Here is a 20,125-nt window from a genome sequence, read left to right as displayed (position 1 = left end):
CGGCTCAGCGGGCGTGACTTTCATCTGGCCACACCCCCACCAGCCCTCAGGGAGTCTTGATTGACAGGTGTGGGCTGCTACACTCCTGCGGGAAGCTGAAAAACATATGGTTGTGCGTATGTGTGTGTGAATATATATATATATTATATATATAATATATGTGTGTATATGTATGTATAAATTAATGTGTGTGTGCATATATAGGTTTATATATATATATTATATATAGTCTGGTCTAGGGTTTGACCACAGGGCTGTTGCCCTTCATGGAAGGAATCCAGGCAACTAAATCCAGGGGGCAAGCTAGGATGGAGGGAGGGATGGGGCAGGGGGAGCGGGGAGAGACGTGTCTTCCTGGGGGGCGGGTCCAGAGGTTAACAAGGCAGGGTGGGAGCCATGTGTCATGGCTGACACGGGCCGTTTGACCTTGCAGGAGGGCCCCTCTCTATTTCATGCCCTGCTCTGGGTGTGTGCCGGGAGGGGGAGTGACTTATATGCAGGCTCCCCCCTCTGGCTCCACATGGGCTCGGGTTACATTTGGGGTGTGTGTGTGTGTGTGGGGGGGGGGGGGGTTGTAAATGAGGTGCCTGTCGCTGTGAAGGATGACACTCACTGCAGTTTTAATTAGTTTGGTTCAACTGCTGCGTTCTAGCCCATTAGCTGTATGCACCAGGCTGCGTGCGAGTGTCCACGCTGTGTGGAGGAACTCGTCATGTTCCGGAAAGGGGGAAGAAAAAGTTGTTGTTGCTGTTGTCTTTGTTTTCCTAGCTGTTGTGAGAAAACCTTGGAAAGGTGCCAACGGCTCAGTCCAGCCTTGACAAAATGCTTCCGTCAGCTCCAGACTCGAGAGAAGGGGTGTGTGCGGGTGTCTATGCTTAAGATGCAGGTCTAAGGTGAAGAATGTTCAAGAGACATAGGCCTCTATTTACCTTTACACGGTCTAGTTATATGAAGGAGAAAAAAGCCCTATTTCTCTTTAGATATGTCACTGGTCAATGGTGGGGTTAATTGAAACATAAAGGAGTATGTTCTCTGGGAGACTGGGATTAATCAATCTGATCTCACACTCACTAACTCCCTGCACTTCATCAAATTGAATCGGAGTAAAGTTGTCGATACGGCAACAAAAGTGCTGGGTGCACAGGAGAGGATAAGTATGACTGTGGTGGGTGGCGACTGTGGCTGTTTCACCTGGAGTGTGTGTTTGTGTGTGTGTCTGTGTGTGCACGTGAGTTGTGCTGATATGCATCCACACATCTGTGTGTGTGTGTGTGTGTGTGTGAGAGTGAGTACGTGTTCACCACAGCGAGCATGTTAACCAGCACCCCTTAACACCGTTCTGTCAACAGTTCCGAGGAGCTAAAGTCATTTGGTGCCACCGACAGAAATGGACGGGCCCTTCATTAATTAGAGCCGGCCAGAGATTAGCTCATTCTCACCTTTAAGCAGCATTGATTCATCTGCTCTCTCTTAATGAAAAGCTTATTTTAATTGGTAATTCCAGGATAAGGGCTAAATTAAGGGCCTGAATAAAAATGGGTGTAATCGTGAGGGGTCACAGGCTAATAAAGGGAGATAATGCGGCCCCTCAATAAGCCTTGATGAGCTTCTTAACAAGGGGACCCGCTGGAAACGGCCGCAGAAATTAGCCTCCTGATTTGTCGCTTTCCCGCGTGTCGTCTAGACCAGCCGACCGGCAGGTCGTGCCTTCTTTCTCCCTTTATTCCCCCCCCCCCCCCCCTCCCGAGTAGGGAAACCAGTCGCTAGCCGCCGGAGACGCGCACACAGCGCCTCCTGCCCGTCTCCCGATAGTAACGCTCTTCCCTCCTCCGCAGCCTCCGCCGAAGCCCCGCCTCCGATCCCGCCCCCTGCCGAGCCGCAGCCGGCCGAGCCCAAGGCCCCGAGGAGGAGATCGACGTCACGGACGATGACATCACTGCAGGTAAGCCCCGCCCCCCCCGATTCTCACGAATCTCCCGTATACCTTTTAGACCGTCTTGGATTGCTATCTATGCGTCGTACACCAACAAGCGAGTGGACAAGCACACAGGGAGTCCACCCATTGATGCATGCTGACATGGCATGCACAGTGTGTTCTCCTGCAGCAAGGAGTCAGATAAGCGCTATAGCACGGCCAACATCATCCAGTCTGTTCCTCTGGTCCGCATTGGGCATTCGTTTTTCTCCACCAACCAATGCTCTCCTGGGAACTACTGGATCCATCCTATGTCACATCCCAGTATGGATGATCACGGGTAGGAGCGGGCTAGGTGTGCAGGGCACTCCGCTAGCAGGTCTAGTAGCTAGGCTAGGATAGGCTAGCTGGAGGCTAACGTCTTTTAAGTCTTCTGTTTCTACTAAGCTGAGAAACAGAGAAGCTGGTCCTCTGGGGTCTCCTGGCCTGTTGTCACCTGTGTGTGTGTGTGTGTGTGTGTGTGTGTGTGTGTGTAAGATGCCACTAATTGGAGGTGGTGAGGCGCTCTGGCCACATTGGTGCAAAAAGCAGTTTGGTGTATGGGACACCCAACACCCACAGCTTGCAAGAAGACAAATGGGCACATTTTCACCTGGCTGGTATTCAAGGCTGGCTGTGAGCCTGGCAGGCGGGACGTTTGCGGAACAGCCAGTTCTCGGCTGGAGATGTCGCAAATGCTTCAGTGTGCTCCACGAGGGGATTGGCTGTCACCCTGACCACAGGTACGGGGAAGGGGGGTGAGGGGGAGCGAAGAAGAAACACCCACAAACACTTTTCTCCTCCATTTGTCTTTCCTCACATTTCCTTACATGTTGCTTAGTCATGCGCAGACGGCCTCTGGGGGGGTGGGGGGGAGGGGGCGGGGGTGTGTGAGCCGGAGGCCTCATACAGGTACACAGAGAACGATGAAACATGTAGACAAACGCTGTGCATTCTTTCCTTCTCTCTCTTTCTTTCAGACTTATCCAGAACCCTCCCTTAGACATAGACACACACACACACGCGCACACACACACGTGCTGTTTGTGTGTGCCCAGATTTGGGTAGGGGGACCCCGAGGGCAGTGTGTATTGGTGTTGGTGGGATTTGAAGAGGGGGTAGCAGGTCTAATGACCTCCCCTGACACGGACAGGACCATCATTACTCCAGAGCACTGGACATCTGTAGCGACGCACGCTGGAGTCACACACACACACAGACACAGACACATGATGGGTCATTGTCTACCACACCATTAGGAGTCAGGGTGGGAGTGTGTGTTTAGAACGTCTAGAAGACATTTAGAGGTTATGTATGCATGCTGCACGGATGAGAGCGTGTTCAAATTCCGAACTTTGTATATTACCGATTTGGGGATCCGCCCCTTGCGAGGTGAATTGGAGCAGATGCTAGCGATCAAATTCCCATCTCTGCAGCTAGTAGGAAAGGCTGTTCCTAGCACATCACTTCCTGCTGTGTGTTGTCATAGTGTGTGTGTGTGTGTGTGTCCTATGTATCAGGATGTTGAGTGTCTGTTCTGTTCCAGTAATGACAGCTCCAGCCACTGAGGTGCTGCAGTGATAGCCCCTGGCAACAGCTAGTGTCATCTTTATCTCCATCACTCATTACCCTGTGTGTGGGGGGGGGGGGGGGTGTGCGCTTGCTGGCAAGAAGCCCACTAAAGGGAGAAGTCTCAATGCTTTAATAAAAAAAATAAAAAAATGTTTTACCTGCAACACTGTGTCACCTTGAGCTGTGATTGATACACTGTTGACGTCTCTCTCTCTCTCTCTCTCGCTCTCTCTCTCTCTCTCTCTCTCTCTCTCTCTCTCTCTCTCTCTCTCTCTCTCTCTCTCTCTCTCTCTCTCACCCTCTCTCTCTCTCTCTCTCAACCCTCTCTCTCTCTTTCTCTCTCTCTCTCGCTGTCTTACTATCACCCTCTATAGACTAAAACCAGACATTTATGGCACGATTGGTGATAGGACTGACAACTATGTCCGTCAATCTCTTTCCCCTTCCTCTCTGCCCTGCAACCCTCTCCGCTAACCTCCGTGGTTAAAGAAGCTTCATTGGATGCCTCCCCCTCGACTCCTTTTGACATCAGCCAAGAATCAGAGTTGAAGGCGTGGATACTACCCCACAAATAGGTGCCAAGTTTGCCCCGGCGCGACTCACCATGGTTGTTCCTGTGTGGAGTCGATGGCAATTGGTGGAGCAGTCGTTGTTTGTCTCATAGTACCTTCCCCCCACCCCCTCAACCTGTCCAATCAATGCTCAGCCAACTTCCATTTGGGGCCTAATCCTATTAAATACCAGCAATAACAATAAAATCATTGCCATTGGCGACTGTCCACTTTGCCGGGCACGGCGTCTGAAGTTGCTGCTCTTGCAGTTTCCCCTATCACTAACCTATCCATCTAGCCCTGTAATTTTATTAGGAGATAAGCCCCTTTGATCCTGTGAACACACTCGATCCAGACTTTTAATGAACAACAGGGAAAAAGGAGGACTTTTTCTTCGAGGAGCAGCGCTAAAGGACCCAATGAATTTGAGCTCAATGTAGCGCTCGAGGACACAGAGGTGATGGACGCTTGTTTTAGCGGCCTGGGCAGCCCCTTTCTACAGCTTCTCAGGCCAGGGAGATGCTCGTGTCTCGCACCAAGCCAACACAAATACTGTATCACAAAACATGCCTCGCTTTGATTGATCTGTTGCTTAGTCATGAGAGGCACAGTTCAACTGGTTGAGAGGCGGTGTTCTCTGGTGAAGATTGTTTTCTACTGCCTCGCCCCCTCCCCATGGATCTATAGTCTGCAGGTGAACCCCTCAGTGGAAAACAAGCGCATTATCTCGGGGTCTGGACTTTGAGATGACCAGATGACCTTTGTCAGATCTCTCTGGCAGCCGGACCAGCCCAGTTCAGACCCCCGTTCATTCAACTCCTCTCACCTGCTCTTTTCTCTCATTTAGATACATTCCCCGGCTTCTAGACCGGGTAAACGGCTTCCATTCACAGGTTTTTATGTACCTTTGAAAGAAGGCAAGGCCGTCCTTACTTCCGATTAGACTCGCGCTTTCAAACTCCACAAAGCTTGAAGGTTCTCGAACCCCTCGCAACCCGTCTCTGCAGATGAAAAGGGGAAGTGAAAGAGAAGATAGACTAAAGTATTTTGCAACAGTATTGAAGCCTTAACCCCTCCCCCCCAACACACACGCACCCTTTAGCCCTCTCTATTTTTGTAAGCCCCGCTAACAGATTTAATACCGCCAGAAAGAAATGGAAAAACACATTGTCAATACGTGAAAAATGAGAGGTGAAAAATGATAAATTGTCAAGTATGTCTGCGGTATTGACTGGCTGCAGCGAGCGGGCTGCAGCGAGCGAGCGAGCGAGCTAGCCTGCCTGACCGGAGAGGCATATTCTTGCTTTCAATAACGCCGGGGCCAGTGATTGCTTACCGCGCCACGCTCGCCCGCTCTCCTGCTCCTTTGTGCTGCACCGACACAACTCGACACTGTGTGCAAAGACCTGACTCTTACAAGACTTGACTCTTACAAATTCCCATATTATTATTTTTTGTTGTTGTTATTGTTGTGGAGGTGGTGGGGTGACCTGTGGACCTTTTTAGGGGGCAAAGAAACAGGGACTTACATTATGATGCCTCTGGTTGACATTGGTTCCATGACAACTCAGATTGTGTCTGGGTATACATATGCCTGGTTGTAATCATTCCTAAGCTGGGTGTTGGTTTGCGTGCGTGCATGTATGTGCCGTCTGTTTATTACCTATGAGAGCTTGTGTGTTTGTGTGGGAAGGTTCTATGGGTGTGCGTACGGGGGGGGGGGGGGGGGGGGATAATTGAGGTTGTTAATGCTCTTTCTGGCTAGCATGATGATGTCTGCCTAGGGTGGGGGTCGGGATACTAGAACCGTCATACAAGGAAGCTCCCCCCTTTCCCTCCCTGCCTCCATCCCCCCCTTCCTCCCCCCTGCGTCATCTCCCGAGGACTGCTCCCCCTTTTTCTCCTCTCTATTGAGCGTCGAAGAGAGAGAGGGAGAGGGAGAGAGGGAGAGAGCTGTCTCTTACACCTAATGTGGTTAAGTGTCTTTTCTTAATCCCTGTGAAACCTGGCCACTCTCCTCCATACAACACTCCGGCCGCTAAACACCCAACACTAAACATTACCCCGCTTGTCTCGTCAGCAAGCCGGCCAGGAGGAGATAATAGCGCCAGGGCCCACTCAGTAGGAATGGATGAGCCACTCGGTAATCGAACAGGGGTTCTTTCTTTTTTTTAGGGGGTGGGTGTGGGGGGGTTGGGGGGGGGGGGCTTGCTATAAATACTTACTTCTTGCTCACCGCTCAGAGCGAGCGTGGACTTTAACCTTGCGCGGGAGGTGCTCGGTGCTGGACAGCGCCCTGGGCTGGGTCTGTGTCGGAGAGCTCGTGGGTCTCTCTCTCTCTGTCGTCATGCTGCCCCTGTTTTACAACCTGACGGATACAAGTGTCCCAGGATCATTCCCGGCTGGGTAGAGAAGGGCTGGTTAACGTCCGGGCTCCTAAGACTCCTTCAAACCCCCCCACCAGCCTCTCCCACCAGCCTCCCCAACACCCAGGGCAATGTACATTGCTGCCTCAGTCACCGAGCGTCGACCAGATTCCCTGGCTGACTTCATCTGCTCTTTTCAGTCCAGGTCTTGTGCTCAGACATAGAGAGGCTGGCCAGATAAGGAGCCAGTTAGCTGCAGTGGGAGCTCGCTAACTGGCCTCCTCTGTATGAGTGAAGTGAATTACATTTGACAGAATTAAGTACACACTATTGTGCATTATGACAGATTTCCAATGGCCACTGATAGGTGGTTAGCTCGGGTTGCCATGCATTTCCGATAGTGATACAATAAATGGCTCTGCTCTGGTTTCACACGCATATAGATGACTCTCTGTTCGACTCATTCATTGACTCGCTCATCGCGTCTCCCTTTCTCTCAAAACTCTCTCCGAGGGAGGGAGAGAATGCGTCTGTGATGATCCAGTCAATAATCACTACAATGTCAATTGTATATTTTACGTACACATTATTCTATTCTATTTTATTTTTTTCTCGAGTGGAATTGTCTCATTGTTGCCAATCTCTGTCGGTATAATCTTGGCGTCCTGTGTTCGCCTGGTGTAAAGAGGTCAGCATTCACTCTGGGTTCCCTGGTTGGCCCTGGGTTAGGCCTTAAAGACACCTGGTTTCAGACTGACTCCACTCCTCCCCAGACCGGTCGGATCTGATTGGAGCCAAACATCACAGCTGAGTGGCGCTTGTCTCTCTTCCAAATCTGACATTTAAGCAGAGAAGGAGATCAGGGGGCTTCACAGCAGCAGACTGTGTGTGTGTGTGTGTGTGTGTAGCGGATTAGCAGGGCTACAGAGCGGCTGTTTGTGTCTGTGTTTGTGCCGGCGCATGTGTGTGAGCATCTTTGTTTGTGTGTGTGTGTGTGTGTATTGTCCACGTGTGGGTGTGTTTGTGTGGACTTGTGTGCGTGCGCTTCTGTGTGTGTGTGCGCGCGCGCATGCGCGCGTGGGGAATAAATGCTCGCGTGTGTGTGTGTGTCGGCTCCTGTGTGTGTTTGCGTCTGCTCCCGTGTTTGTGCTCCTCTGCGTGCGTGCGTGCGTGTGTGTGTGTGTGTGTGTGTGTGAGCCGCGGCTCGCAGGCAGGGCTCCAGCAGAGGAAGGCCATCGGCCCCGGCTCTGAGTGATGGCGAGCTGCTGTAGGGCCCCGGCAAAGCCTCGCGCGCCTCCCCCGCCTCTCCCGCCTCTCCCTCCCTACCGTCTCCTCCTTCGCTTTCATCTCTAATCCATAAAGCCGCGCACGTTTATTTCTCCTCTTCTCATTCCCACACTCTCCAGCCCCCTCTCTCGAAAGCACAACAACACCCCCGCTCTCGGCGCAGACACCGGATTAGCGCTCCTTTCGACGCCGAACCGAAAACCCCTCCCGGTCCCCCGTCCCGTCACAACATTCTTAGAGTTGTTGGGCTTTTAATTGCCCTCCGTTGTCGTGACGCATCAAACAAAGATGGAGCTCCGTGGCTGGTGGAGGATTCCAGAAGTTTTACTGAGACGCTTTTCACTTTAAAGGAGGGGAGGTCATGCACGGTCCAATGTCACATCTACCGGTAGACGGCAAGCTAGCATGACTAAGGGCATCTCACCTGACTGCTTCTAGGTCAAAGAAGATTATACAGAAACATTCAAATTTTATAAAACAGATTTTTTTTGTGCGGTGGGAGTCTGTCTTGGCAGATAATGGGTTGCCTGGAGGTCATTCTGCTGGGTTGAAGCCTCCCTCCATCTGGAGGTCAGGGCGTCTAGCCCCTCCCACTGGGAATAGCCCTACTCTTATCTCAGTCACCCATGACCACCTATCACCACATACAGTGCGGGTATGCTGTTTTATATATTGTATGTTTCTTGAGTCTCGGGTGACTGTACCTACACCTCGTTGAAAGGGGGTACACAGTGAGCAGCGTCCGTTCACCTGTCTGTGATGGTGGACGACCTCAGGGTCAGTGTTGAAGGTCACCAGAGCTGCTGTGCGTCCCCTGCGGCACCGCCATCTTGCCTCCGCCATCCGCCTCGGAGCACAGGAAGGAGGCGTGCTCCTGTCGGCTCCTTCACACGGAGGCGCTGTGAGCAATAGATCTAGAGCGTAGATCTCAAACTTGGATCGTAAACCTGTCTGACCAGCTTGATGTGGTCGTTGATGGGGTGGGGGGTGGGGGGCGGGGGGGGCGGGGTCCAGCAGGCATCAACAGAAGCGGCCCAGCCCTGTCCACATTAGAACGAGGTTCACTCCCCCCACCACCCCTCACCCCCGCTGCAGCAAAGGGCCAGAGGGGTCAGGGGTCAACCTGCCCTCACCTCTGATGTCATTAAGGAGCCGTGATTGGGTTTGCCGAAACGCGACCCTCTCCTCCTAATCCAATCGCAGCCCAAATAGGAAAAGCTGAAGGATGGATCATATAGGGTAGTTGGTGCTGGAATGGATGAACTTATTTTAAAAGATGACAGTTTAAAAACAGATGAGAGGACGTATTTAGGTACAAAATCTATGCCTGGCCCAGATTTTACAGGTACTAATTGTGGAGCGCCGTAGGATGACAAGTCTTCACATTGCTGGGCGTGTTTGGATATTTTTCAAAGCACTTATATTCAGCAAATATCCCAGAAAGATGTCAGCGTAAATATATACACGCAGTATCGAATATATACAGGCTAAAGTGGAGCACACAATAGCCGCATTTGCGGCTACAAGAGATGGAGTGGGCTCTGAGGATGAAAGGGAGGAGGAGAGACGGAGAGGAGGATGCTGTGTTGTGCGATGGGCTCAGGGTTGTGCGATGGGTTCAGGGGAGGCCGCCTTTGCCCCCCCCCCCCTCGCCCCTTTGTCTCCCGGCACTGTGACATCACAGGTCAGAGGTCATCACCCCTGTCACGTCCTGTCCACTCAGTCCTCCCCCACAGCGCATCCTCTGTCCCCCCCCCGCTCCCCCCTCCTTCTCCTTTCTCTTCTCGCTTTCCTTTCTTCTCTCCTCCCCCCTGCGAAATTCATTCCCCCCCCCCCCCCTTTCATCATTTCGTCCCCCCCCTCTCCCCAGAGTTTTGTAACTCATCTACAGTAAATACTACAGTCAACAAAATCTCGGAGATGCGTCTTGTCCCGCCTCCTCTCTCTTTTTGTCTTCTCTTTGTTTGGGCCCCCCCCCTCTCTTCCCTCCGCCCGTTCATATCAGCCACGGTATCTTTTTCTGTTTGTTTACAACGATCGTGTTTTTCTCCATTGATTGAGAGTTAAACTAGCCGGGAAGGAATATTGTTTGTCAGGGAGCGAGCTTTTGAGAAGGTCTCTCGACTCGATAAATCTATGCAGTGGAGAAGCCCGGGCGGGTTTTGATGCGCGGGGAAGAGGACAGTACATATCCACTACTGAACGACAACAGCCAACGGTAAACTACAGGGCGTTCTGTCTCTATTAATCCTATTGGCCTTTTCCCCCGCTCCTCGTACCGTTTTGCTACGTGGTGTTATTGTTTTAAAAATGGTGTGCCCCCCCCCCCCCCCCCCCCCCCGATATCTACGATCCCTCTCTTTTCCCTCTTTTGTTCTCTTTCGGTCTCCCTCGTCGTCTCCCCTCCACCCCTCTTTTTTTTCTCTTCCCTTCCTTCTCTTCCTCTCCCGTCACTGTAATTGCACACAGATCACCGGGTCAGTCTGGACAGTGGAGCAATCTTTAGAAAGGCTTGGGAGGGGGGGGAGGGGGAGGGGGGAAGGGAGGTGAAGGTAAAGAGATGCATAGACCAGAACGGTAGGGAGGGGGGAGGGGGGGGGGGTGTTGGAGGAAGAGAGAGGGCAGAGAGAAAAAATGATCAGACCCAGAAAGGAGGGGAGAGGAGTATAGGATGGGGTAGAGGCGAGGGAGGGATGGGTTGGGATGGGGAGGAAGGGTGAGGCATAGGGAGGAGGGATAGAGAAAACTACAGTGGAGGGGGGGGGAGGGGGACGAGAGAGAGAGAGGGGTTCAATCTGTCAGAGAGCTGTCCCTCCATGTGGAGGGGTCGCGAGGAGAGTTGGCCACGAGGCCTGCCCCGGCTCTGGCCAAGCTCTTCAGCAGAGTGGCTAACTAGCACACAAAGACCCTCCTGCCGCTGGGCTGCTGACGGGTTGACACCTGACCTGGCTGTCATTACTCACACAGGGGAGGGGAGGAGAGGTGAGGGGAGGGGGGTGGGGGGTGATGGGAGAGGGGAGGGGAGAGAATGGGGGGGGGGTAAAAGAGGGAAAGAGAAGCATAGTGGAGAGGAGAGCGGAGCCTACACGCACACACACACACACAGACACAGCAGGCACAACCAGGCAAGTGTTGAGGTCAAGTTTATTCACTCCACGCTTGTAAGTGAATTTATGTTGAGCCGTGATTTATGAATCCCAAAAATGGCCAGTTTAGCTCAACTCACCTCATGTGAAGGGGGTGGGAGTGTGGGTGGTGGGGGGGGGGGGGCTCCTCTCAGAGAGGAGAAGCAGAGGGGAGAGAGGACAGCGGAACCTGAAGCGCATCCGCACACAAACACAGCAGGCAAGACCAGCCGAGCACCGAGGTCAAGCTGATTCCCTCCACGCTCGAATCTACGATTTCACTTACGATTCAGGAATCCCAAAAGTGGCCCGTTCTTGTTTAATTTACCTCATCTGAATGCCGGGGGGTGACAGGCACGGCTCACATATTTACTCTGGACATTGAGGATTAAGTAAACGTCCCCCCCCCCCACTCACACACACACTCACACACAAACACACACTTGTCCCATGGCTCGATGGGCAGGGCGGTGACACGTGCAGGAAGGGGTTGGGGGGGGGGGTGGTGGTGTGGAGAGACGTGGGCGAAGGTCATGTGTGTGGTGTGTCGCGGGGAGACGGGTGTGTGCGTGCAGGCGTGCGGCGCAGGGTTTATAGGTGCGCGTCACAAAGACAAAGCATTGCCCTTGGGGGCGTCGGCTCACCTCATAAATCCGTGAGCGGCGCAGTAAAAAGCTGGAATAAAAGGAAAATAAACACACTTTTCTTCTTCCGACTTCCCACTTTGACTGTCGTCTCAGGAGTGTCCCACACACACACACAGCGCCCCCGAATCCTCTCTCCTCCCAAGTTAAAATCTCATGGCTCACTTTTGGAAACTTCAGTGCTCAGTGAACACCATTGCCATTGGTAGGGAGTGTACGCCTGAATGACAAGACCCCACGCTTGTTACTCTCTTTGAGATCATGAGATACTAGGGGCACTTTAGATACAGTATCAACGACAAAGTACATACAAAAAAAAGGCCTCAACAGTAAATCAGTAGAGCCGGCCACTCTCACATCCATTCTTTCTCTCTTGTCTTTCTCTCTCCGCAGACTGAATGTCTAAATCAGTACCTATGTAGATAGATGGCTCTGCTAACATGAGAGGAGGAGCGGCAACACATACATGCTGGGTAGGCTACGACCAGGGCGGCTCTCTCGGAAACGAGAGCCGTACATTTAAATCCCCTCTTAATTCAGATAGATGGTCTTAACGAGGTCTCGCTGCCTCGCACAGTACCCATATTCACCACCGGAGGCACAGTGTTTTGGAGTCTATCGCAGCACTCGGCTATGAGAGGCCGTATAGGCCATAATTCATACTTGGTCTCACATACATGCCATGACCTCACATATATACCATTATACTCTCACATATATACCATTATACTCTCACGTATATACCATTATACTCTCACATATACACCATTATACTCTCACATACACACCATGACCTCACATATATACCATTATACTTTCACATATATACCATTATTCTCTCACATATACACCATTATACTCTCACATATATACCATTATACTCTCACATATATACCATTATACTCTCACATATACACTATTATACACTCACATATACACCATTATACTCTCACATATACACCATTATACTCTCACATATACACCATTATACTCTCACATATACACCATTATACTCTCACATATACACCATTATACTCTTGCACATAAACTGGCATACTCTCTTACACACACAAAAATACCGTCTTATATGCACCATCATAATAAAGTATGACAATATATGTAAGAGACAAATAGTATGTGTGAAACAGAAAGTTATTATATGTAAGAGAATAACAGGATGTGTAAGAGAGAATACTTATCTATGTGAGAGAGAATACTTGTCTATGTGAGAGAGAATACTTGTGTATGTGAGAGAGAATACTTGTCTATGTGAGAGAGAATACTTGTCTATGTGAGAGAGAATACTTGTCTATGTGAGAGAGAATACTTGTCTATGTGAGAGAGAATACTTGTCTATATGAGAGAGAATACTTGTCTATGTGAGAGAGTTTGATTGAAACGGAAGGCAGTTTGATTGAAAAGGAAGTAGTACTGAATTCTCAGTTCCTGATTGGCTTACACATGAAGAAGGATTTGGGGTAGATGTAGCTAACGCCCACCTTCCCTATCAAGACGAGACTGAGTGACATGATAAGATGGCAGAGAGTGGGCGGCTTAATGAAGCCATTGGACTCATTAATAACATTTTATTAACATTTTATTAACATTTTATACTCCAAATGCTGCGGCGTTATTGTAGGGAGGACAGACCCGTTCCTGAATTACGTTTTTACAGTTATTCCTGGGGAAATTATGGAATTAAATTACATATTAACTATACTAAAATACTTGTGCACAATAATATTTGCTAAATGTAGACGTTTTTAAAGGTTTTTAATTTGACCTCGAAGCCTTTTGTGAAAATGAGGCTAGTTTCACGACAGCGACTTTGGATGTATACTAGGCTACTTTAACATGTTAGCTGATTAGCCAGTACGAGTGAGATATGTATACAGTCACATTAACAAACCTCTTCTTTGTAAACTTAAATACGATGGGAACACATCACATTAACAATTCCAAAACGCACCACACGCCAAACAATTTTTTTTGTCAAGCGTCTCTAAACTCAGATTCCGAGTCGGATCCATGAAGCTTTCGTTGCAGTGAATGGGTGCGGGCACTCATCGGGCATAGGGGCCTACACTCAAATAGGATCTTAAAAGTCCCAACTGGAAAATGTTGTGAACAGATTGACATCAAGTTCAGTTTGTGGCATTGAAGTTTAGGTTAATAGCCAAGGGTGTAAAGACCACTCGGCTAATTAAAGACGTCAACGGTTAAAACCCCAGTGCCACGGGACGGTATTCACACAGGCATTGGCTTTAATTTAAATGATAGTTTGTTTCATCAATTGAAAAACTGATCTAGGACTTTTGACTCAAGTAGTGGGGGTCGGTATAGCTTCCTAAACAACTATGGAATTCTACATTTGAGTTTTTTAGTGGATTTGCTTGAATCGTTGTCAGAAATGTTGGAATCAAAGACGACAGCCATCCACAGTGGCTATTTCTAACGCTAACGATGAAATGCGCCGGCTCTTCAGACCTGGATCAGGTGCATCACGGAGCGGCAGCAGCTCTCTGTCAGGAGTCTTAACCGAAATACTGCGGAGTTTGATATTGGGATTGCGCCATCACTTGGCTGGCATTAAGACGAGCTCCTGACAGAGTGCTGCTGCCGCTCCTTGATGCACCTGATCCAGGTCTGAAGAGCCGGCGCATTTAATTGTCAACGTTAGCGTTAGAAACAGCCTCCGCGTATGGCTGTCGTCCTTGATACAACATTTCTTACAATGACGCCTTAGGATTTGGAGTATGCAAAATGTTATAGATGAATCCATCTTGTCATGTCACTCAGTCTCGTCTTGATAGGGAAGGTGGGCGTTAGCTACATCTACCCCAAATCCTTCTTCATGTGTAAGCCAATCAGGAACTGAGTACTACTTCCTTTTCAATCAAACTGCCTTCCGTTTCAATCAAACTCTCTCACAAAGACAAGTATTCTCTCTCATATAGACAAGTATTCTCTCTCACATAGACAAGTATTCTCTCTCACATAGACAAGTATTCTCTCTCACATAGACAAGTATTCTCTCTCATATAGACAAGTATTCTCTCTCACATAGACAAGTATTCTCTCTCACATAGACAAGTATTCTCTCTCACATAGACAAGTATTCTCTCTCACATAAACAAGTATTCTCTCTCACATAGACAAGTATTCTCTCTTACACATCCTGTTATTCTCTTGCATATAGTAACATTCTGTTTCACACATACTATTTGTCTCTTACATATATTGTCATACTTTAGTATGATGGTGCATATAAGACGGTATTTTTGTGTGTGTAAGAGAGTATGCCAGTTTATGTGCAAGAGTATAATGGTGTATGTGTGAGAGTATAATGGTGTATATGTGAGAGTATAATGGTGTATATGTGAGAGTATAATGGTGTATATGTGAGAGTATAATGGTGTATATGTGAGAGTATAATGGTATATATGTGAGTGTATAATAGTGTATATGTGAGAGTATAATGGTATGTATGTGAGAGTATAATGGTATATATGTGAGAGTATAATGGTATATATGTGAGAGTATAATGGTGTATATGTGAGAGAATAATGGTATATATGTGAGGTCATGGCGTGTATGTGAGAGTATAATGGTGTATATGTGAGAGTATAATGGTATATACGTGAGAGTATAATGGTATATATGTGAGAGTATGATGGTATATATGTGAGGTCATGGCGTGTATGTGAGATCAAGTATGAATTAAGGCCTATACGGCCTCTCATACTCGGCCGGTTCCCCTTGTTCCTCCCTGGTCGGGGGAACGTGTCTTTCTGGGTCGAGCTCGTCGGGGTGCGTCGGGACTTTTCTAGAACGTTCGTTCTAGAAAAACGCCCCGCCCTAACACCTACTGTACCCCACCCTCTCTCTCTTTCTCTCTCTTTCTCTCTCTCTTTCTCTCTCTTTCTCTCTCTCTTTCTCTCTCTTACTCCCTCTCTTTCTCTATTTGTTGTCGCCTTTCTCCTCTCCTTTCACGGCCTACCCTTCCCTCCTGTGCAGCCCAATGCATGCTGGTTAGTGTGTGTGCGCGTGTGTGTGTGTAGGTTACTGCAGCAAGACAGGCCTGCTCCCCCTCCAGCTCGGCTAATCCCTTTCCCAGCGGCGGATCCGGCTTTGCCTCCCGCACCAGAAAGCCTGACTGCTGCTTCCCTGCACGGGGGCCCAGGGGTTATTGGAATGGATGTGCACCAAGGAATCTGATTACAGGAGCAGGTATGGGGGGGGGGGGGCAAAGCCACCGCCCCCCCCCCCCCCCCCTCCCTTTCCTCCTCCTCACACTCACACACACATTGATACCCATGCACCGCTCAGACGTGTGGAAAGACATGCTCGAGCGCTCGTACGCACACTGGAACCAGGGGGAACTCTCCACTGTGACAAATGGGTATATAGTCCGAGACGGATAGAATTCACTGATGTAGCTCTTTAGGTCTGAAAGCACACGTGTCACTAGCTAGGGTTCTTTGTGTTTTTCGTTTTTTAGTGCTTCATATGCCTATTATGTCCGATCCTAGCTTTTTATTCTATTGTTTATTTCTGGAGATCCTTGATGATGATGGCCATTCAGTTTAAATTGTTACAGCACTTGATGAAATATGGCGTATTGATTTTGTATTGATTCAAGCAGCAATTAGACATTTGGAAGCTTAAGCAGAGTGGGGAAATCAATGTGGGAGAATATCCCACTGTGTTAGTGTAAGTACTCTTCACTCTACTCCATTTTCAAGGATTATTGCTTTTCAAAAGCAAAGGCCAGAGCAGGTTGTTGCACATAAGAGTACAGAATTGGTCTCTCACTTTGTCCTGTAAGCACTTCACAGGCCTATATCAAGATGGTAACAGTCTGGTTTGAATTGGGTCTACATGCTGTGGTGTGCACTTGATTGAACTGACCTGACAGGATGGAGGGGCGGGGTTGTGGCGATTCAGTCAACTTTTGCGGAACAGTGAAGCTGCAAAATAGATAATAAATAAATAATTACAAAACGGTATGTAATGAATTGGCAAAACATTAATCATTTTTTATCAATTCTATCTTTTGTGTGTGTGTGTGTGTGTGTGTGTATATATATATATATATATATATATATGTATATATGTCACCGATAATATATATAAAAAGTAATCATAAAAAAAAAAAAATTGAAGTCAGTCATTGGGGTGTAGTCCAGGGACAGTAGGCCTCCATGTTGTTGGAGGTGAAGCAGTAACCAGAGATCAGAGACGTCTGCCTCCCCCCAAATCCGTGAAACATTTAGCACGGAGTGACCCGGCGACCTGGGCAGCTTGAACTGGGAAATAAAAAGACTGTTTATTTAAAGAGACCCAGCTTCCCCCCCCCCCCCCCCCCGCTCCAACAATAGCCCAGCTCCACGAGCATGCTCCCTGTCGCCGGTCCTGCACCCACCGTGATTAAACCCAAATTAAAAGGCCACTTTGATCCGGGGGCCTGCCTGGCCTTTGTGAGGCCACGCGACGGCAATGGGAGTTGACAGCGGCCCCACCGGCTCCTCCCGGCCCGGGCCCTAAGCCCCTTAAACGGATCCCAGCGGGAACCTCGTCGGGGTGGTTGACTTCTGCCGCTAGAGAGGCAGCCCGCCTGTGCTCCGGGCCCCCGCGACAGATGGTCCCCAACTGGGGTAGACTCCCCGGGTCCTGCCCCCCCCCCCCCCCCCCCACCCGTATTCCAGGGGACTCTGGGTGTCGGGCACCCAGGGTAGAGTAAAGTGGGCAAGAGGGGCACCTGCCATGGGAAGGCAGGGGGGGGCGGTTGGTGGCTGTAGGGGGGAGGGGGGGAGCACCTGCCTCCCCCCCAGCCTCCCTGGCCCCTCAGTCTTGCCCCGTGGATGAGGCGGGCTAGGAGAGGGGCCACTCCACACAGAGATACAGAGAGGCCTAGTTAGGGGCGACCGTTGGCGAGACTTATTCGGTGGTGGCGTGTGTGTGTGTGTGGAAAGGGGGGGTGAGTGGGGGGGGGGGGTTTGGGCTGCAATGGGGGGGTTAACAAAATAGTTTCCAGCTGAAAAGGCTGGAGATAAACACCTTGAACAATGGGGACAGAGAGCCCTGTCCTGCTGGGTGTCAGTGATGGGGGGCCGGGGGACTGCAGGCAGGCCCGCCACACCATTCAACCACTGCACCTGCTCTGTTCTTTAGAGCATGCCCCAGCCCCAGCCTCAGTCCTAACCTCTTACCGGCAGCCTCAGGCCCTTAACATCAACATCAGCCTCAGATGCCTATTCTCAGCTTCTGGCTTCCTCCTCGGCCCCTAGCCTTAGGCCGAATCCCAATACTACCCCTAGCCCCTACCCCTTAGCCCTTACCCCTAGCCCTTACCCCTAGCCCTTACCCCTAGCCCTTAGCCCTTACCCATAGCCCTTAGCCCTTACCCCCTACCCCTAGCCCTTAGCCCTTAGCCCTTACCCCCTAGCCCTAGCCCTTAGCCCTTACCCCCTAGCCCTAGCCCTTAGCCCTTACCCCCTAGCCCTTACCGTATAACAATACGACAACGATATACGTAACCGTAACCAAGTGGTGTCTCATTTCATAAGGCTATGTAGCCCTTACCCCTCAGTTTCGAGGGCTAGGGATAAGGGGTAGGGGTAAGACAGAGTATTGGGATTCGGCCTTAGTCTCGGCCTCCTAGCCCCAACCCCAGTCTAAACCTTAGCCTCAACTCCTCAGCCTCAGTCCTAGCCACAGGAATACACAGATGAAGGGGAAGGGAGGGTCTCCATTCAAAGGACTCATTAGGCCTTAATCCCCCCCCCCCCCTTCACCAGAACAAACACACATCCACCACACACAGTAAGTACCCTCCTTCTACCCCTCCCCTCCTCCTCTCTTTTAAAGAGAACATTTCTGATGTTCGACAATTAGTCTTTTCAAAACCCGACCGTGGAGAGTGGCGAGCAAGCAGAGCGCACACTGGAAATCCTGTTTGCCACTGTGTCCGTCTCAACAACAGGAGGTGTTTTTCCTCCGCTCCGATGGCAGGGAGATGGAGGGAAGAAGGACTCTCAAGAAGGGGCGGCGGAGGCGGCGGCGGTGGGGGCGGGGAGGCCAAATTGAGAGGAATGTAGCTATCGCGCTCGGCGCCTTTGAATCGGACAGCTGCCGCGCCAACTGGCAACTGCCTCTCCTGTTACAGTCGTGCCTCGACTTCTGAAAGAATTAGGCTAACAGCGTTCTCTGTCGCCCTGCCGCCCGTCCACCTGGCACGCATAATTACACAGCGGCTCGGCTGTATACATCCCAGATGTGAGGTTTTATACTGTTTTGGGCTGGGGTTTGGGGGGGGTGGGGGGGTTTAAGGCCTCTGTTAGGCCTAGTCCTGAATCAGCGAAAAATCGTCTGTGTATTTGGTTAAGTAAGCTGCTGACATCTGACCCGCGTAAACAGGGATGGGAAAAAATAGCCAAGTGAGTAGTAGGAACAAGTTGTTTATTGATTAACTCTGTATCGAATTACGTAGCAGCTCTCTTTCTCCGTGATCCACCAGATTGCTTCAGGAAGCTCCAGAGTGCGTGCACGACGAAAAAAAGAAGAAGCAGAAATTAGATTGAAAAATTGATTAAAGAAGTCCAGCGAAGACATGAGTGAAAGGCACGCGGTAACAATTCATTTACAGGGGCAAACCGTTGTTGTTTTTCTGTGCGTGTGTGTGTGTGTGTGTGTGTGTGTGCGTGCGTGTGTGGAGGGTTCAGCCAGAGAGGGTGACATCAGTCTGAGTGGTAAGGGACTCATACACTTAAGCCCTGGGACGACCCTGAGCTCTCTGACTTCTTCAGCGGATTCTTCATTTGGTAAAAAGGGGGCACAGAGCGTGACTGGCCATCAGAAGGAAGGAGAGGGGGGATCTTCAATGGCCGGGCGAGCAAGAGGAGACCTCTTTTTAATCTTGTCTTTTTGCCACCACTGATACTGTACTACCACTACTACTACTAATACTACTACTACTACTACTACAGTACCACTAATGGTACTGTGCTACTGTTACAAATGCTACTTCTACTGCAAGACACATCCCTGCTGTGGTGAATGAATAACGACGATTAAGAAATTAGTGGCATTTTGTTTCGTAGGTTGAACACATGAAAACATTTGAGATGTAGAGTGAGTGATCCTCCTCCGGGAGCAGGTGTGTAGTCGTGTTCCTCAGATGGCTCCAGGAGGTTGTGGGTGTTCTTACCAGCGTTCTGCCCCGACACGGTCAAGGGAAACGACTGGAGATGTTCCCCCGAACGGCCAGTAGGGGCCGCTGGTAGTCACACGGCCTCCATCTCTCTCTCCTCCTGTTATGAAACAATGAAATCCGTCTACCTCAGTGTCCAGATTTGAAGTGCTGGTCTCCCCACTCTTCCAGAGCGATGTGGAAAAAGTGCTGTCCTTTCTCTTCTAGTGTCTTCCCTCTAATCCTCTGAGTCTCTCAGGGTGCCTTTATCTGTGTGTCTAGTGCTCTTATCTCTGACAAGAATGTTACCAGCGATAAGTTGCCAATGTTCTTGTCTGAACATACATTTCTCGTTTATTATTTGCCTCGCCAAGATTTAAATCGGATCTTAACGTGGGGGGAAATTGATTTTGATTGGTTTGCTCTGAGAGACAC

At 49.9% G+C, this 20,125-nt stretch overlaps 1 protein-coding gene across 1 annotated transcript in view; it reads left to right on the top strand.

Moving 5' to 3' along the window:
- Window positions 1–20,125, top strand: part of LOC134039082 (WD repeat-containing protein 7) — a 99,996-nt gene that overhangs the window by 48,585 nt on the left and 31,286 nt on the right. The window contains 2 exon segments of the mRNA XM_062484831.1: window positions 1,836–1,895; window positions 1,898–1,942. Coding sequence (XP_062340815.1) covers window positions 1,836–1,895; window positions 1,898–1,942 — 105 coding nt within the window.

Source organism: Osmerus eperlanus, chromosome 18 (assembly GCF_963692335.1).
Source record: "Osmerus eperlanus chromosome 18, fOsmEpe2.1, whole genome shotgun sequence".
NCBI classification, from domain to species: Eukaryota; Metazoa; Chordata; class Actinopteri; order Osmeriformes; family Osmeridae; genus Osmerus; species Osmerus eperlanus.
The sequence above is the reverse complement of the archived record's forward strand: the minus strand, read 5'-3'. Positions and strand labels throughout refer to the sequence as shown.